The sequence below is a fragment of the Pseudomyrmex gracilis genome, unplaced genomic scaffold (genome assembly GCF_002006095.1).
Source record: "Pseudomyrmex gracilis isolate BER0280 unplaced genomic scaffold, ASM200609v1 scaffold_172, whole genome shotgun sequence".
Taxonomy (NCBI): domain Eukaryota; kingdom Metazoa; phylum Arthropoda; class Insecta; order Hymenoptera; family Formicidae; genus Pseudomyrmex; species Pseudomyrmex gracilis.
Window position 1 is genome coordinate 191,641 of NW_018020756.1, and position 19,297 is coordinate 210,937.

Below are 19,297 nucleotides of genomic sequence, written 5' to 3' on the forward strand. Positions count from 1 at the left end.
GAAATTCACCGACAACATGTTCGAAGTATCGACGTAACTAGAACGATCGGTTTCACACGCTCTGCAAAAGTAGAAAAAAAAAAAAAAAAAAAAAAAAAAAAAAAAAAAAAAAATGAAAAAAAAGGAAAAAAAATCACGTGTCAGAACAGAATACAATCTATGCGATCTGACATCATGTCGCGCGGTCTAACCGAGTTTAATTTCAATGGCAAATAATTTTTCAGATCGATTCAAACGAATCCTCGCCTGACCGAGATATATCGGAACGGGCGATTTTCAAATATGTATCGTGTGAGCTATATCGAAAAAGCTATATCGAAAAAGGAATAAAAGCTACGAATGGTATTAATGTAAAATTTAAGACACTTTTTTTTTTATTACAGGTTTCGTCATCAAACGGGCATTTCGAAATTAGTTGTATTAACACAGAAAAGTTCTCCGACTGTCAATACAGTGACACAGTTCCGAAGTTGCGGATGCGGTACTTGCATGGAAAGTAAATGTGACTTTGTAAGTGTTTCACACACACACACACACACACGATCTCGTCTTTACTACCTTTTCTATTTCTGTACTGTGTATAAAAGAATATTGGTTATACCTCAGCCGTGTACATACACTGGCGATTGACACGACGTGTAAAATGCAATTGAAACGTTTCGTGTCCGGTACGAAAACTAATGACTCCACGTGAGATACAATTACATCACGTAGATTAAAAAATTCTCAAGAAGAAGGCGTCTCACAGCGAGTTTGAGGATCGATCAGCGTCGCGGAGAATAGAGGCTCATAGCGATGCGGAAGTGCGCAGAATTTCTGCGACGGAGTTTGGTACACGCGGAATGAATAGCTAAGGAGATTCGCGAACGGGAGAGACTTCGTCTCTGGATTTGGATCGAGACGAATATAGCATCCGTTAACGGCCGCTCGAAAAATTCTCGCTGTTACCTCGTAAAACAAGACCGTTCTCGGACAGATCTACGTGAGAACTTGGAATTTTAACAAGCAAGATCTGTGAAAAAGAGATACGTAGTCGTATCAAAAAAACAGGCCGTAAAATTTTCATATAATTGACAGTAATTCGCTGCCAATCTGCCGACATTGCGCTTGTTGAAATGTTCTTCTAAATTGGAAGAAACTACATTTTTTTTTTTACTTGTGTGCGCGGATGCTTTAATTGCGGAGCGACTTTGCGGCGAAACACTCGCCAGCTTTTGTAAGTTAATAGAGGCGAGATAAATATAATGCGTATAAACGGTGATTTTTTTTTACCAGATAATCCCGGCACGTAACGAAACGACGGTGCAACGCCGCGACCCGTATCGCATGACACACGCGAATAATTAATTCCCGAATGCGGAGCGTGCGGAGATTAGTGTGAAACTTTTACTTCCATCAGAGAGTTCACCGACCCTTTCGTGGTTGTTGCCGCGTGTGCGGCACTAATCCCCGTCCGCGAGTCGGGAAAACGCGCGTAGGATGATACCGCGTGTACGGTTAAATCGTTGAAATAACAGCACGCGAACGGAGCCGAGCGTAAATGTTAAAAAAAAAAAAAAAGACGAGAACAGCGCGAAGAGGAAAAACGAAGAAAATTCCGCTTCTCGCACTCTTTTCCGTCTGTATCGCGAGAATCCATCGGAGTGCGTGCGTGGCGCAATAAAGATCGGCAAAACAGGCGCAATTAATCCCTCATAATGAGGTCGAGTTTGATTACGGAGAGAGAAAATATATTCCATATAAAAAAAAATTGTATTTTTTTTAAATAAAAATATTCCCCGCAGAATGTATTTTCAGCGGGGTTTTTGTGTTCATAAAATTTCCTCCCGCCTTTTCTCAATTTTTTAACAAGTGCAGCGGAATAAAAATACGCACGTGTATCAAGCTCGCAATTGTGTTATCAGAATGCAATTGGAATTGACAATTTGGTCGCGATCAAATAATCACACAAAATTGCGCGCGAATTCTAAACAACAGACTGTGTAAATGATAAAATTAAATGTTGAAACCAACATGTAAAATACACGCGTTGTTACCGCGCAAAGCGATCCAACATGGATCTGTTATTTGCTCGCGTTGATTTCCTTGAAATAAAAATTCTGTTACTTTCTCCGTAACCACACGGTTCACATAATCGCGGCAATTGCACGCTTCTGTTCTTTTTCACAGTGCCGGGGGAGAAGGAATACATCTTCGAGCTGACTTGCCATTTGAGGAAAACGAGCGTCTTCTCGCAGAGCATGTAAATTTTCATATCTCGCTGTGCGTTTTGCTTCTTTTAAATCCGCGAGGCGCGAATTTTTACACTCAGCTGCGCAAAGCAAAAATTTCAATATTAAACGAAGACAAAGAGACGAGTCTTCAAATACGCGAAAAACTGTATTGGACGCGAGATAAGATACGCATTCTCGATGCTGTATGCTGTATAAATATTTTTTTTCTCCGTCCCGTTATCGCGCAAAAGAGTGATATCATCGCCGACGGCCCCGTGGCGGATCCACGCGCTCGCGGAAGCCGTCGTCTAACCGAATTTATCAAGGCTTCTGGCGCGGCAATGCGAGGGGAATCGCGAAATTGGTGCAGGTCACGTTGGGAGCTGGGTCACGACCCACTTCCGCATCGGCGGCAAGATTCTCGCTCGCGCTAGTATATTTTCCCATTTTGAGAATTCGACCTCTGGTCCTGGCTCAAGGACCATGCGGTTCCCCTCTAATCCCATCAAACGAGAACGCGGAACGAATCTTCTTCGATAGGAAGATGTCTGGTCATCGATCGCGACGCGCGTGATTCCGCGCGTGTTTCGAAACGAACCTCAGCGTGTAATGAAAACGTTTTTTCTTTCAAACAAATTAAACTTTCGATGAATTTAATTTTATTTACGTGCGGGCGAAAGTTTCGAAGGTATTCTTCGTCGCGTTTGATCTTCGACGAACTTCGACAAGTCGACTTCATTGGTTACTTCGCAAAACGTCAGACGATCAATATACATATACATATATGTAGTCTGAAGAATGTGATTAAAACCAAGTAAGTACTCTTCTAATCTCTTTGAACTATAATTCTCTGTGATAATTCTCTGTGACTAAGTTTTAATGGATGAATTTGTACAAAGCTTTGAATTGTAACCTGTTCATGTATTCAATAAATTTATTGGTTTATTCGAGATAAAATTGAGTTGTTGGAAAATATGAGCTTTCGCACAAATCTTGGCTAAAAAATTGACACACAATGGTCTTTAAAACTTCTAAAGCTTCGCGAATAACAAAAGATCTAATAACTTTGCGAGCGATATGAGAGAACAATATCAACAAAATCGAAAAAGAAAATACGTGCATCATAAATTATATAAATTTAGAAACACAGAGTATATTAAAATAATTTTTAGAAAAAACTATATATATATATACGCATTTTCTTTTCAGATTTTGTTGATATTGTTCTCTCATATTTCTCGCAAAGTTATTGGATCTTTTGTTATTCATGGAGCTTTAGATATGTACATATTAAATTACGAATCAATATTGTTCCATAAACAGCTTTTCAAACAGAAGATTTCACGAGTGTGTGAATAGAATTTCTCTGCTACCTAAATTTTCCTCTACCAACAATGTGTTTCCGCTTCCAAGAAACGGATTCTCAGTTAGCTTTGATCCCCGTCCTAACTCCTATGTATCAGGTACGTCTCCATCCAGCGTGACGCAAAGGAACAAGGCGAATCTCGGTTTCCTTCGACGAATGCGAGAAAGCGCGACGATGTCGGAATGCTCTGTCGAAATTTTTTTGCGTGCAACCACACACGAGTTTCAATTTGTTAACACGAAATCGAGGTAACATGTTTTCCACAAAATTAATTATCCACTTTCAAGAAAATTGTCATCTAGGTGTCATTTGTCAAAATTGTCATTTGTTATGTCTTCTTTTTCACTTACCTAAAAACAAACTATCGGTATTGAGAAGTTATATTTCTGAAGAACACGCGCAATTATGCATTTCTCGCAATTCTCGATCAGAAGTAATTAATTCAGTCGAGCGCAAATTATCGTTTATTTATAGTTCTCGAATTCAAATTGCGCGCAGTCGAGCATCAGATGTCGGTGTGCACATCGATCGAATCCGACGAACTAATTATGCAAGGTTTCGAATTAATCTGAAAAGAGGTGCTACTTTAAGCGGCTTCATTGTTCATAAGGTTTATTATTTTACTGCACCAGCGTAACGCGTTACAGAACGTTTTTGCTCACTTTTTATAAACTTTCAGAAATCTACGCGGAAACGCGCGATAATAAGAAACAATTATCAAGTGCACATGGCGAATCGATCGGCATACTGCACGCGGCAATAAATCCACCGTTAAAACGGATGTCTGAAGAGACCGCCTTTCGCTTCTCATCGCGGCGCAGAAGAGAAAGCTTTTTGTCAAACGTCGATCTAGAAATCAGTCACGCCTCAGATTTGGAAAGTTATCGCTTAAATAAATCGCGGCGTCCTTCGTTCGTTAATTAATTAATTACAATAATAAATAAACTTTTTATTGCGCAGATACTTCATTGTGCAACAATGAAATTTCTACAGTATATCGTCGCTTAAAAACATACTTATGTACAATAAAATCAAATAACATGTCGAAACAATTTTAAAGCTCAAGTGTTTATTTCGTTGTAGAAAATTCAGCGCGCGAACTAATCGAATTCGCAGACGAAATTACGCGCGCGCGCGAGTGTGTGTGCACGTTTTGGTTTTCAACTGGATCTCACGCACGTGTGTCGCTCGCTCACGCTGTCGTTCGACGACAATATTTACGAGACGTGTACGTCGCGAGAAACCGAAGTGTTTTACGGCGCGCTCGGTGCATCCAGCTATTTTTCGTGTGCGCGCGCGAAGCGTGCGTAAAACGTAACGAAGAGACAAAGAACCTCCAAAACCGCCGCTCTTCGACAGCCAGCCGCGAATCTAGATAGATCGCCGCGACTCTAATTATCTAAGTCTGTCACGGCCACGTACACAACTGGTGCAACGAGCACAATGGGCTCAATATCCGGTCGAAGGAGTCGCGATGCGCGACCGAACGGTCGACGCGCGCCAACCACCGCGATGATGTGGTTTCCGACGCATCCCGGGATAATTACAAATCTCGAAATGTAATCCCAAAGTCTAATTACCGCACAGTGAGTTTCAATCCGTGAAAACGGCACGGCATTGATTGTGTTACATTTTGAGATAATCAATTCTTATCGAAATATTGTACATCTCGCGACGCGTATCATTTAAAAAAGCGAGATATTGTTCGCGTCGCGTATATTTTTAGAAAGAAAGATACATATATATACATATAGAAACAGAAGTGTTGTCATAACAAAGAGCTTTTATAGATTCAATCAATATTCCGCTCGAAAATTGTAAAACGGTCGCGCTATACAAACTGCGCATATTTAGAAAGTCGAAAAAGCAAAATAAAAAACTTTTGCATAAGTGTGCAAAAAAACTGACAACATTGTTATATCGTTAAAACTTGAAACGTTAAAAAAAACGACACAAGTGCGTCACCACATATATTGGCTTCTTTTTGTTAGAGTCGGCATCACATTTTTTCTCACAAGAGGAAGAAAACAACAACATTCTGCTCGACTTAACAACGGCCGATGCTCTTACCAGCAATCTAATTAATCCTTAAGAAACCGAATGTTGGGAAAAACTCGTGAGACGTATGCATTAGACACGCAATTGCGTTGATACAAAAGCGAAATAATAATAATCGACTCTCTCTTTCCGCCGTGTACGTAATCGTTTTTATTTTCGCGCCGATTTTCGAGTGTATTTCTGTGCGCAAAGTGTGGTTCAGATTGACCGCATCGATAAAAATCTACAAACGCACGCTAATCGATTTCTATACGATTGCGAACGAATCTGATTAAACACGCGCGCGGTTCCTTTGCGTGTGTCGAGGCGACTACGAATTTTTTTTCACTGCGCATTTATGTATTTCAACGAGAGAAACGGGTTTTGCGAATTTGTTTCTCTATCGCAAATTAGAAACGTCAGTCGCAACTATTACCGCGCGAAAGTACACGCAATTTGCCCATGAGTTACTCATTCAACAGTCTAAATTTACAAATTGCGAAAAATTCCGGTTCCCGAGAAAATAATCGCTTTTTAAAACAAGGTAAGCGTTTGATGAAGAAAATGAAAAGTGAGCGCGTGACAGAGCGATTTCGGTTTTTAACAAACAAGTTTTTAAAGTTTTAAAAGAAGATCCATAAAAATCCTACTGTATATTGTAATATATAAATATCGCGGAGAGATAATATTTAGCCTCACGCAACAAAGAGAGAGCGAAGAGCCAGAAATGGCATCACCCGCAAAGCACACGTCAGAACATCGGCGATCAATTCGAACCTCAATCACGTCAATCTCAAGAACCGTGAGATAACCCGATGAAAAATGAACGGATGTTCAGACTGAAACGATACAATAGGCCTGTCAATGCTTTCTGTGCGCGACTTTTTTTTTTTTTTTATCTTTTCACAAAACCGCGAGCCCTACTTTTCATTTACAGCGTCGATTTATTTATGGATGTATTTTTTTATACTCACGTCCGAAACGTTCAAAAACGACTTTAGCGTTTCATGAACAACATTCACCGATATACCGGTCTCGTTATAACCGTGTGGAAAGTGCGAAACGATGTAAAAAGATCAATTCTCTCTGCTCGGCGTGTGTCACGTTATCTGTATCATACATCAATTTTGAATGACGTTACGTATCGTGCGCGGAACTTGGAAAAATCACGCACCTGAAAATTACGGCTCACGTGAGTGAGCCGCAAGCTCGGACGCAACATGGTATCACCCGCAGCAAGTCGCAAAGATCGCGATTGGACGTTATTCTCGTCGGTCTCGTAAATCACAAGTTCGAATTTTTACGATTGTCACGCAATACTGTTGGCGAAGTCAAAGTCGAAGTAGCAAACCGAGGAATAACGGCACCTCGACGGTGCTTGTCATTCGCGACAGAATTACTTATAACATCGTCAAAGATATGATAAAAATATCATTCAATTTGCTAAAGGATAAAGACTAAGATTAATCAAGTATTGCGAGCAAACAATTATTTGCACGAACAGTCATCGAGAATTCGAATCCGTCTGTTGGACCGTTCCAAACAATGCGCGTATACATGTGTACCTGTCACATTAAAACAGCATGTTCCGCACGACGATTCCTCGTCGTCGATGCAGGAAAAATCTCCGCGACAAGTCGAATCGTCATCAGTCGTCGTTGGTGCGAGAGACTGGCTCGCGCGCTGATCGCATGTAAACAAACGGATCGTCACAGTCGGATCGATGTAAACGTTAGAGTAACAGCTGTGCTGTGCGTCGCGTGTGTGTGTAGCGTGTGCGTAGTCGTCTCGCGGCGAACAAAGAACGGACGGAGGAGCGAGAGAAAAAGAGGAAAAGTGAGAAAACGCGGAGGACACAGCGAAACGACTCACCGCAGGAGTAGCGAGAGAGTTTTGTTGTTGGCGCATTCAAGGATCTTCTTCTTCTCCCAACCCTCGACTGTCTTCACCCATTCCTCGCCTGGGCTGCGCCAGTCCTTGGATATGAACGGCATCCTGAGGACGAGAGGCGGCTCGTGTGAGACACGAGGCGGGGACAACGCGCGCGACAAACGACGTAGGGACCCAACGTCAGCGACGGCAACGACGACGACGGGATACGACGAATCGCTCGCGACACCGAGAACAGGGCGAAGCGCACCTCGCCGTGTCCACGGACGCCGAATGTGTGTCCGCTGCGCTTGCAGAACTGCTCGAACCCGCTCTCGCGCTTCGCCGCCGAGCGCGCATGGCTTTGTTTTAGTGACGTCATCGCGCATCAGCTGTGAAACGGCGTCAGCCCGACGCGCCGCCGTGTATTTTGCGCCTCAAAAGTTCTTCGGCGCTTCCTGTCATCTTCCTGATCCCGTCGAACGCGTCGTACATCTATAATACCATTTGCGTGCACGCATATCTTGCGATTATATCGAATCGAGAAACATTTTTATTTTACCTCGACGTTCATTTCCTTACCTTTGTTGCCGCGTTCCGCGTCAGCTGTCAAACTCTTGATCGCGCAGACATCGCGATGCGCGTCCGAAGAAAGATCTCGGTTTTTAAATTCTCGCATTCGGCATGCAAACGCCATCTGTCGGCGATATCGCGAAGTTTCGTTGACAAATCTCGCGCACGCGCAGCAGCGCGACCGCAGCAGACGTCCTCGGAGTCAGCTGCGCATTACATATGTACACACACACATATATATCATCCATAGTCATGTACATATATACGCATATAATGTGTCAAGGACTGCACCGGTAAGTGAACGATCCTTCACAGGCGACTGAATAAAATCTATCCGGAAAAAAATTTTTTTTACCGAGCGTGTGTGTGCAACACTCTTGTTCGACGTGTAACAATTGTTTCTCTCATCGTTGGAATTTGTTGTTTAGGGTCTCGAACGCGGCGATCCGTCACTGATAGTCCGCACGGACACATGACGTGGCTGGGACGTGCGGATTGTCACGGCCACTTGACTTGACAAGCAGAAGTGGCGCGCAACTGGTCTCAATCCTTCCGCGCCGCACACAAATCGTTCATCGAGCGACGACGATCGCGCAAACATGCCATTCCGGACCGTTCCGATTACCGCCAGGACACAACACGCTAACGTTGCATGGGCCACCGTCTAATTGAAGAAAGGTAAGCATCACGTTTAGACGCGACAGTTCGCCGCTCGTTGAAGTCCATTAAGAATTTCGCAATCACGCATAAACATGTAATTGAGCGTGCGATGCTGTGCGCGCGCGACATATATATATATATACATATATAAAATATTGTGTGATACATATATAATATATTTAGCACGTGCACACACGCAATTTCTTTTTTACAATGCTTTATCTTTATGCTGCCCGATACAGGATATGGATCCAGGTATTTAATCGACGAGATATATTCAGTTTTTTGTTTATTACGTTGACAAATTACGTAGAGTCTGTTCGGACAATGAATTGTGTCTTTTGTATTGTGGAAATACCAAGTTTGTGTCGCGTATGTGTATGCGTATACACATACGTGATGTAACTCTCAAATTACGCAGATGTGCAGAAACGTTTCTTTCTTTATCTTCGTTATCGTTTCGATATTTACACATTTGTGTCGTGCGATCCACTTGGAATTTTTGTAGCTTTGTCTCACACGCGCACATTGAAAACATAATTATGCGCATTAAAATGTACGTACTGAATTCAGTTGTGTGACGGGTATAAAGTTTCAGTTACGTATCTGTGATTCCGCAGAAAATGTGGGCAAGGAGACCATTCTGAAAGTAACGGACTGGTTACGCGGAATTTGGGAAATGAAACGGCGCACCGCTGGGCCGGTTCAACAATGGATTGACTCAATACCGTTGTCCACGAGGTCGGAGATCGCCGTTGCGAGCGAGTGCCGGGAAAAAAAAGAAATTCCGAAATCGACTGGGCCCAAGGACATTCCGTTTTCTAAAACTTCCAAGCTCCCAAGCATGACTATATCAGCGCCTATTAACGTTCCTAATTCTCCAGCAATGAGCGCACCACCGATGCTTCCTAGGTATTGAGGAACACGTTTTGGAATGCAATATTTTTGCTCTCTTCCCTCGTTATTTTTCGTTATTAAAGCAGTAATTGCAAACTTGCAGTTCACTTCCTTATCACAGACTGGCGCGGGACGCGAGTTTTCAGTCGGACAGCAGTCATTGCAGTAGCGTCGAGAGTTTACTAGAATTACGGAAAGCGGATCCGACAGCGATCTTGCTCGATCTTGGTTTCGGCGGTTGCACCGCCTGTCCGCAGGATGACGGTCCGCTCTCTCGTATTCCTAAGAGATTTCTTCAGCCGTCGTCATTGCCGGGAATTGCCATAGACGATTTTCTTAAACAGCAGCAAGAGACCAGCGAATCCTTCGATTCCGTATCTTTAGGGTATAGAGGCCTAACCGGTAAGAACTTAGCATTTTTAACGATTGTAAAACAAAAAATATAACATTCTTTTGAAATTCATAAACAAAATACTTAATCATTTGTAGAGAAAAAAAAACACTTAAAAAGCTATTCGTTTAGTAGCATTGTTAAAAGTGAATTTTCTCTCATCAATATTTTTGCAAAACTAATATAGCTTTAAAAATCCCTCTGGGGGTAGAAAATAAATTCGCAGATATATTTTGCCATATAGCATGACAATTTTGTAGGAAGCAATAGCGCGTCAAGCGTGCCTACGCGTGCTCGACAGCGCAGAAACTCCGGACCAATTAATTTTGTAAGTCTCGCGCGAAAATTTAATAAACAAACATTGTTTTGGTGTGGATCGTTGTAGAGCCAATGTGTGCGCGATCCAATCTACTCTAGAAACGCACAATTGTTTTTTCTTTGGTTGAAATATTATGATTGATTGCATTTTTTTATTTGCGTTGGTTTTTAATTTTATAGCAGTAAGCATATCACGGCTTTTTAGTTTTTGCTCAATTTGCTTAGAGATTTATGTGTCAAAGTTATTTGAAATGCAATGTTGTACGTTTGTTTTACGTAGAAAGAGAAATGTTGTTTTTTTTGTGGATTCATTATGTGATGTATTGAACAAAAAGTATGCTTCTTAGAATGTCAAGAGACTTGATAATAGTAATTATGTATGCACAAATAATAGACTTTACGAGCGCAACTGTGTGTGATTTTTTAGTTTTACATGCGATTTGCATGCGTTAGTAATGAGGTATGCGAGAGTATAATACGGTGTGTACTAATGCACGAATTTGAAACACAAGTATTATTTTGTTGTGACTCTTAGAGCCTATAATAAATATATATCTTCTAAGTTTGGCATTTATGTAGCAATTAGATATTTGTGTGCAGTAATCCGTTTTAATATATCTATTTATTATATAACCCGGCTACTGAGATATACAAATTTATTTATGCAAGTTGTTACAAAGCGTCTTCTGTATCATTTTCCGGATGCATCGCATTTTCACTACATATAATTGTTTATTCTCAGTTTATACGTATATGAGCATTTTATATATTTAATTATGTAGCAATTATTGACCGTGCAATATATATTATAACAAAAAATATACACGTGTTCTTTTTACGTTTTCAAAAGGCTCGCCACATGTAGCCCCGTCAGAAATTGTACAAAAAATTATGGAACGTTTGCGGGAGCACGAGAGTCACGATGCGGATACGAATTTGTATAATTACGAGCAATACAGTCCAATATGTCATAATGGAACGTTATCCGTGCTGTCGCCCGACAATAGACAGTTTTTGGAACAACCGCGGTCTAAAAGTCCTGATATGCGCAACAAACGTATGATCATAGGTAAGTGAGAAAGAAGACACCTGAATGTGTGTGTCATTTTACATTCTAATAATCAATATAAATCAGTATTGTAAATAGAAAAAAAGTGGAATTTTCTCTTCACAGGACAAAAATCATTTGCTTTCGGACATGACGGGAATTTAATCGAATTACCGTCCGTTACCACGAAACCTACGTCCAATGATGCAGAAAATGATAATCATAACAACTCAGACATTAGCGAAGAATTCGCAGAATCAAGGCAATCATCTCTAGAAGAAAATATAACGTTTGAATATCGGAATATTTCGAAGAATGATAAGAAACAATTGGTAAAACAATTGTCATTCGAATTTGTGGAAACTGAGCAATTGTCGAAAAACAATCGGAAGACAACGCTAAGTAGCTCACACCTTGCTCAAAGTGAAACGAACTCGGATGATAACGAGCAACAATGCAATAAATCGTCAAGTGTAATTCCTAAATATGAGTTTACTGATACTCGAAGATCGAGCGACGGTTCCTGCATTAAATCCATGAATAATAAAATATCCGACGACGGACGAAGATTTAGTGATAGCGCGGTGTGCACTATAAAGAGCCTAAGTACAGAATGCACGTTGATGCAAAAGAGAAAAAGCTTTAAAAGACAGTCTAGAGTATGTGATACAACTGCAATACATTATTGCGATTTGAGTCCTATTAGTTCTAGCGTATCGAATGCAATATCTGAATCTCACGTAGACTATGAAAATAAAATATCGAATGACGAAACATCTCTCTACGATAGAGCACACAAATTAAATATACCAATATTAATCGAAGCAACCGAAGTTAAAAAAGATACAGATTCAAAGACGGATACGGAATCTTTGCCTGAAGAATCTAATTGTACATCCTCGGTGCCGAAATTTGGTCAATCTCTCGTCAAGATAGAACACTTTGAAGCTGCGGAAAAAGACGCACCGAGCGATCATTCTTCCGCAGAGGAAGATAAAATTTGTTGCTTCAAAGGTAAGATATGCAAAAATTGCAAACAGAGTAAAAATTGTCCGGATTGCGGATGTCACGTTGACAAACAAAAGTACTTGAAAAAAATGGAAAAGATTATGCAAAAGAATAAAAAATTAGAGGATATGTTAGCAAGAAGTAGAAAAGAGATGGCGGAAATACGCGATATGCTGAGTAGTGTTTTATCAGTAAGGATGGAACCAGGATTTTAATCTGGTTTATATTAGAAGAGTAGATTGATTATTTCGAGATAGAAGAGAAAAATGTTAGCTATAGGCGTCACTTTTGTGACATAGGCGAATGTGACTAGGAAAAAAAAATATTTCAATAGTCTACAAAATCTCTCGAGCTTTCTATTTAGTACTCTAAACTGATCTATTCTTCTATTTTGAAAATCAAAATATTTTCGAAGTCTACATTTTACAAGATTGTACTAACAAAGAAGATATTTCTACAACCTAATGTACATATGTGAAAATCAATCGTTTTTTTAGCATCTATATTTAGTTAAAACTATCGAAGATAAATATACCGCACATTTAATTACCTCTGTGCTAAATGCAAAATATTAGCATGGCATATATCTTTATATACATATTACATCCCTATTTATAATTCTATATTGTTGTAACCATAGATGTATATATATTTTTTATACATTTTATTTTATCACGAGTTATAAATAAGGATAAAAAATCCTGTTTATTCAGATTTTATTTAGTGCTCGGCACAAGACCAAAAACAAAAGAGCGAAACCAATTTTTATCTACAATTATAGTAAATGTAAGTAATAATAATTTTGTTTTTCTTACGTTTTAATTGCTTGATGTATAAAATCATACGCACATATTACGTATTTCTGTTATAATACACATGTTAAGTTTGTCAAATTAATGCTTGTTAATTTTAATTATGATTAAGTTTATCTCTATTTATCTTTTGTGATTAACAAACAGCGGTTTGTTTTATTCATATTTGATTGTTTTTATAATTTATATTTAATATTTTAAGCACATACTCACTTATGTGTGCGTAAAATATATACAAATTTACTATCTATAATGAACATAAGTGAAATATTAATGAAAACATTTGATATTTCTGTCACTTTTGCAAAATTAATATAATCGTAATAAGTTTTAACCGTTTTGTAAAATGTAACTTACATATAATTTTGAAATCATTTCATATTTTAGGTAAAAAAAACAAACAAAAAAAACCAAAAAACAAAAAAAACAAATATAACATCTAGTCTTCTACAACTATCATCAACATTTAGTGATATAAGAAAAAAATATTAAATATCTTTGTTTTCCTAAAGAATTTAAGATATATATATAATTAAATTTCAGATTACGATTATTGAGACTCAATTTTACGCTGCCATATTAAAGTCAATAGTATTTCTTAATTATAAGCATACGATATGCTTACGTAAAGATTTATATAAATTATATATAATGTAATTATAGATGATACACTTACTCGGTTTCTCTATTTTTTGTTTAACATATATAAAGCGCTCAACAACCACTATATTAAAATTTCCTTATTATATGTGTAAAAAACGAACACAGGTTTGTTGATAAACTTGTACACTTTATATATATATATATTATATATATTGAGTTTTAGAAGTTTATCTAATATCAATCTAATATTAGTGTTTTATTTAGAGCATTTTTAAAATTCAACAACATTGTCAATTAATAAAGAAACTTTTATTTATCAGCATTTAGTTACAATTTATGAAATTAACACACATATACAAGATTGTTTACTGAATGAAAATAATTGAGTACTATTCGAAAAGTGTTAAAACACTAATATTTACGTACAACTTATTAGTGTTTATAACAAATATATTGTACATTATGTAATTATAAATATATTTTTTTTAATTATTTATACCAAATCTCACACTAATAAACCTCAAATAAGTTACGAACTGTCTATAATGAAGTACAGTAAAAGCACTTATGTAAAATAAAAGGTCAAATGTACACAATATGTTGCAGTAAATCTCAATAAATATTTACTATATGTATTTGAATTCCATATTTTCCCATGTGTGTGTGTGTTACTTATGACTTACATGTTGTATACCGAATTTATCACCAAAATACTGCGCTAAACACGCTGCGTACAATATATTTGAGTTGAAATAAATCCACTTATCATACGAACATATCTAAATCCAGTAAAAATATTATTCAAGTAAAAAATATAATTTTAATGATATATATTAAATTTATGAAAATCGATATGTAAAATAAAAGTTTTATGTATCGCACAAAATGTCAGTTCAATTAAATTTTAATAATATAACCAAAATCCGATCAATTGATAATCAAATTATTCCATTTTTCTAATATAACCAATTTATTTTAATTGTAAAAGATTTACAAATGCAAGTTGTTTGTAGATCAACTATTCCTCGAGCAGTCATATTGGTTAGGTCTTAGGATGACATCAGAAACTTGTTATTTCTGACGTTGTAAATCAGTACAGCTGCTCGGGGAATAGACAATCTTCAATTACTGGAAGTATTTTCTAGGTTTTCTTACATCTTATATGATTAGTAAGTGTACACACAAGAAGAGTGGCCCAGCTTCGCCCGTAGCAGTTCGAACTACATTAAATCTGTCTATAAAACTTTTAATTTTTATCGCTTAGATTGTAATCAGTATTTTTTGGTTCTAGCTCCAACCAAGTCAAAGATACGCATAATTAATAACCTAATCTTAGAAAACAAAACATTGTAGTAGTTTCTTAATCGTTTTCACTTTCGTTTGAAGCTCAAAATAAAATGTTTGTTTTAGAAAAAATTAAAAAATAATAGATTATTCACTATTGTGTATGTTTTCTGTATACGACAAAAATGATGATAACAAAAACATTGAAAATCGCTTGAGTTTTAAGTTTTTGACATTAGTAAACACAAGACGTAGCTGAACTCGATTAATCCTAAAATAAAAGCAAAATACTTGAAAAGATAACTTTTATAGAACTTTTCTGAGTCTTGCGATAAAATTTCTTGGAAATTCCAAGTGTTCCAAGTGTGTTTTCTGATAATTCTGAGCATTCATTTTATATTTTTGCTCATATTAAATATCTTTTTCATTATTTTTCGCTATAATATAAGAGATGAAGCAATAACTTTAATTATTTCTACTAAGGGCGCGCTCAATGGCTATATAGATTGCAAGGCCAATGTATGTAAAACATTTTAAATTATGAGTAGACTATAATAATGGCCTTATAACACAAACGAACATCAACATGCATACATTACACTAGGTAACATTGAATTTCTGTCACAAAGATGTAAAACATTTTTTAAATCATAGAGTATGTTGCTCGTAACAAACTCCATTAAATGTAACACATATTTGCGAGTAGCTTTTTCGGTAATTGTACTCATATTTGATCAGAGATATCAGTTAATAGCTACTCCCAGTAATAAACTCAGAGCCATATGGTCCATCCAATCTTATAGTTTAAATATGACCTCGATACAAAAATTCTGAAACTGCGCATCATGTCTGTGTGCGTGTGTTGTGTATGTATGTATACGTACATATAAATGGTACATGCTCCGTCAATTGTGTATAGATGTTCTTCTTCTTAATATATCTTCCTTCGAACTCATAGAAACAAATAAGCCCAATCTTGATTTAATTTACTTTAATCTTCTTCTTTATCACTTCTGCAAGACAATAATAGCTTTAATATTATTGCATCTTATATTATTTAAAAGCTAGTGACTAATAACTAATAAAGCATCTTAGCTTACATTATTTAAAAGCTGATGACTAATGACTAAAGACTAATGACACATCTACATACTTTGCTTCCTCTAAAAATTTTGCAGGATCGAACGGTGCTGTTAGTTCAGCAATTGCTTCTTGTCTATTTTCTGATTTTAAGGATACGTTGAGTGATACATATTTGTGTTTGTTACTAATTTGCCACCCAGAGTACTGAAATCCGAATAAAATCTTTATGAATTACATCTAAATTTTGTGTAGGTGTAAAATAAAATTTACAAATTATTTATTTTAATTAATTATTAAGAATTATTCCTATTTGCTATCAATATTAAACTTATATATGTATATTTAATTCTGCAAAATAATGCACTTACTGTCGTTGTACTTTTGTACAATATTTTCCCAGATTTATCCTGGAAAGGCAAATACTTTTGGAGTAGTGCTTTTCCATCTATCCTCCACAAATTTGGATATTTGTCTACCTCAGATATGTTCTTATTTTTATTCTTCTTAGCTACTTCAAGATCTTCTTTTGAAATAACAAATGAACCAGACTGCAAGAAATATTAATTGTTCAGAATGTTTTAAAACAAATAGTGCGTATTATAATTCAGTATTAATGAGACCATTATATATAACTTCTTCTCAAGTACCTGGAAATTCTTTGGATGTTCACCATCCTGTTCACTGTTTTCTTCCGAATCTTCATCATCATCATCTTCTTCTTTTTTAGTAGATCTTTTTCTTTTTGGTTTTCTTCCTGAATCAGAATCAGATTCTTCTTCTTCTTCGTCATCTTCCTCTTCCTCCTCCTCATCTTCCTCCTCTTCCTCTTCTTCAGAATGATGTCGCTTTTTTGTTGCTCCTCTTTGTGGTCTTACTTTAGCACTCTGTAGCAGATCGTAAATAATATTTATATCAGAGAATCCTTCTCTTTGCTACATATTTTAAATTCAGATCATGTAATACACAAATAAACAAATATGATTTTCAACAAAGTTCAAATAAAAAAGCTTAATATATTTATTAATGATATCATATTAGAAGACACATTATCGATAGAATGTTTTAACTTTTACTAAAGTCTTCATATGTAAATTAACAAAGTTTTAAGATAAAAAACATCATTCTTTAAACATGATTACAAGTAATCAATTTTCATACAAGGTCAACAAGAAGATAAAGTATGTGTAATACAGAGAAAAACAAACAGAGGAACTTTCTCCAAATGTAAACAATTGATAAGTAACTTTCTGTTAACACACACAATCCTTCTGTTAACATGTACACACAAAGAGACTTTTATCATACATACGCAGTCTTTTCTTAAGTAAAGCATGTATAAGCATATATCATACGTATAATAAGAATGTTTACACGTTTTTTTTAAATGTCTATTTTTTTTATTGTTTCAAGAATTTTTGTGACGATTTGAAAAATTCGTGACTCGGCGCCACATCGAATGGTCGACCGGCCGGCAATGATGGCCGCTGATGATCAGTTCGAGCATTACGATGAACAAACATCTTTATCTCGAAAGATACGCCTTAACAGCGACATGTCATCGCTCTGCCAAAAGTTCACCGCGGTTCCAGAAAGAACTCGATCGAAGCGACGAGAACCGCTAGATACACTCGATAAGATCTCGGCTTCGTTTCCCGCGACGAAAAAGAAACTGCAGAAAATCATCACGATCTTCTACGCGTTACCGTTAACGCTCATGCGACGACACTTCAAGCATTACATTCGATGGTGCCAGGTGTTCACCTGGCACGTGCATGCATGAATCTGTAGCGCGTTATTGTCGGAACGAGCTTATGACGTGGACATCGTGATGAGTTCTCATTGATAGCAATTTCCTGTACAGCGAAATGTTCGCCGAATATAGATGACATCAGCTGCTGCTGCTGCTGCTGCTGCTGCTGCTACTGCGTCCGATAGACATTTTAACGCGCGAACGGTACGGTCGTCGCCGAGAAGGCGATAAACTCGCGAGAATTCGTGAAGCGCAATTGCTGCTCGATATGGTCGTAATAGAAATTCGACAAGAACAATCGGAAGATAACAATTGCGCATTTACCTCGTTGTCGGCCTCCGGAGTCCACTCCTCTTCGGAGGGTCCTTCCTCCGGATCGTCCGGGTCGTCCACTTCGAACTCGTCGTCGTCGGAAACGTCCTTGATCTTCTTCATATTGCCTTTGCGTGAAATGTTTGCGGTGCGATTGCTCGCGGAAACGCGAGACACAAGCGAAAACGGCGAAAAAGACGGCGTGCGCGAATACGCGAATCGCGAATATAGCCAAACAATATGGCGACTTACGAATCTACCGGCAAACGCGTTCTTCTCGAAAGCCGGCCTGGCACCGCGGCTTAGCGAATGGTCCTCAGATGGCGACACATCACTATTTGCGGTGGCGCTTGCTGACTGTTGTGTGCAGCCTTTGTCGCGGTCCTAAACATTTTTATGTTTTGCTGATTGATATTTTAATTGAAAGATAATGTTGAATTTTTTATTCCTATGAAATATTTAATTAGTAGTAATAAATATATAGCTGCGTCTCAAATAAATATATTAATTATATACATACACTTGTCAAATAAATGTAAATTACAGTTTTGTCAATAACGCAATGATGGCACTGTGTTCTTGTTTCTCTTTTTGTTTTTCGCGCGTGTCTCAATAAAATGTCGAATTTAATTAAAGACAAAAAGTTAGTTCTTAAATTGAAAAAAAATTGAAATCTTGTATGTATATTAATATACAAAAAATTCATATTATTATTAAAGGTGTGTTAGATATAGGCCGATGGTAAATTAACAATGGATTGTAACAAAATTAAAACTCACCGCAGTTAGATATTTACGAGCAAACAATGTACTGATGCACAAGTTCTTACAATACCGGTAATATAAATTCTATTCCCCGCTCCAAAATGATGTCAATATGTTTTTGTCAGAGATTATAAAATAAACAACATATAATAACGTACTTATTTGGTTTTATAAGATTCCAGAAATGTAAAAAATAGGGTTTTAATTTCCCGGTGTTCGATATAATATTAATACCATTTGTTTGTAATTTTATTGGGATTATTTCTGAAATCAGTCTTTTGTTGTACGTTTATTATATGTTGTCTTATA

The 19,297-nt window shown here is 37.3% G+C and overlaps 3 protein-coding genes across 4 annotated transcripts in view; 1 reads left to right on the forward strand and 2 right to left on the reverse strand.

The window, feature by feature from the left end:
• LOC109857788 (F-box only protein 32) overlaps positions 1–7,764 on the reverse strand; it is a 12,134-nt gene extending 4,370 nt beyond the window's left edge. The window contains exon 1 of the mRNA XM_020434480.1: positions 7,489–7,764. Within this exon, the coding sequence (XP_020290069.1) occupies positions 7,489–7,610 (122 nt within the window). The 5' untranslated portion in view covers positions 7,611–7,764. The remainder of the gene's footprint in view (positions 1–7,488) is intronic.
• A 493-nt stretch (positions 7,765–8,257) lies between these two features.
• LOC109857782 lies at positions 8,258–14,008 on the forward strand. Of its 2 annotated transcripts, XM_020434469.1 has the most exons (6): positions 8,258–8,351; positions 8,487–8,736; positions 9,339–9,630; positions 9,719–10,017; positions 11,175–11,393; positions 11,499–14,008. In XM_020434469.1, exons 3-6 carry the CDS (start codon positions 9,398–9,400, stop codon positions 12,593–12,595), a joined length of 1,848 nt encoding a protein of 615 aa, XP_020290058.1. In that variant the 5' UTR covers positions 8,258–8,351; positions 8,487–8,736; positions 9,339–9,397; the 3' UTR covers positions 12,596–14,008. The 2 variants fall into 2 exon arrangements, with proteins under 2 accessions (XP_020290058.1, XP_020290059.1); XM_020434470.1 differs by lacking the exon at positions 8,258–8,351 and having other exon boundaries at positions 8,561–8,736; positions 9,311–9,630.
• Positions 14,009–14,436: 428 nt separating this feature from the next.
• LOC109857789 (nucleolin-like) lies at positions 14,437–18,520 on the reverse strand. The gene is made up of 5 exons (XM_020434481.1): positions 18,237–18,520; positions 16,810–17,046; positions 16,531–16,710; positions 16,233–16,366; positions 14,437–16,092 (listed from the first exon to the last, which is right to left on the reverse strand). The coding sequence occupies exons 1-5, from the start codon at positions 18,345–18,347 to the stop codon at positions 16,071–16,073; spliced, it is 684 nt and encodes a 227-aa protein (XP_020290070.1). The 5' UTR covers positions 18,348–18,520; the 3' UTR covers positions 14,437–16,070.
• Between the last annotated feature and the right edge of the window lie 777 nt (positions 18,521–19,297).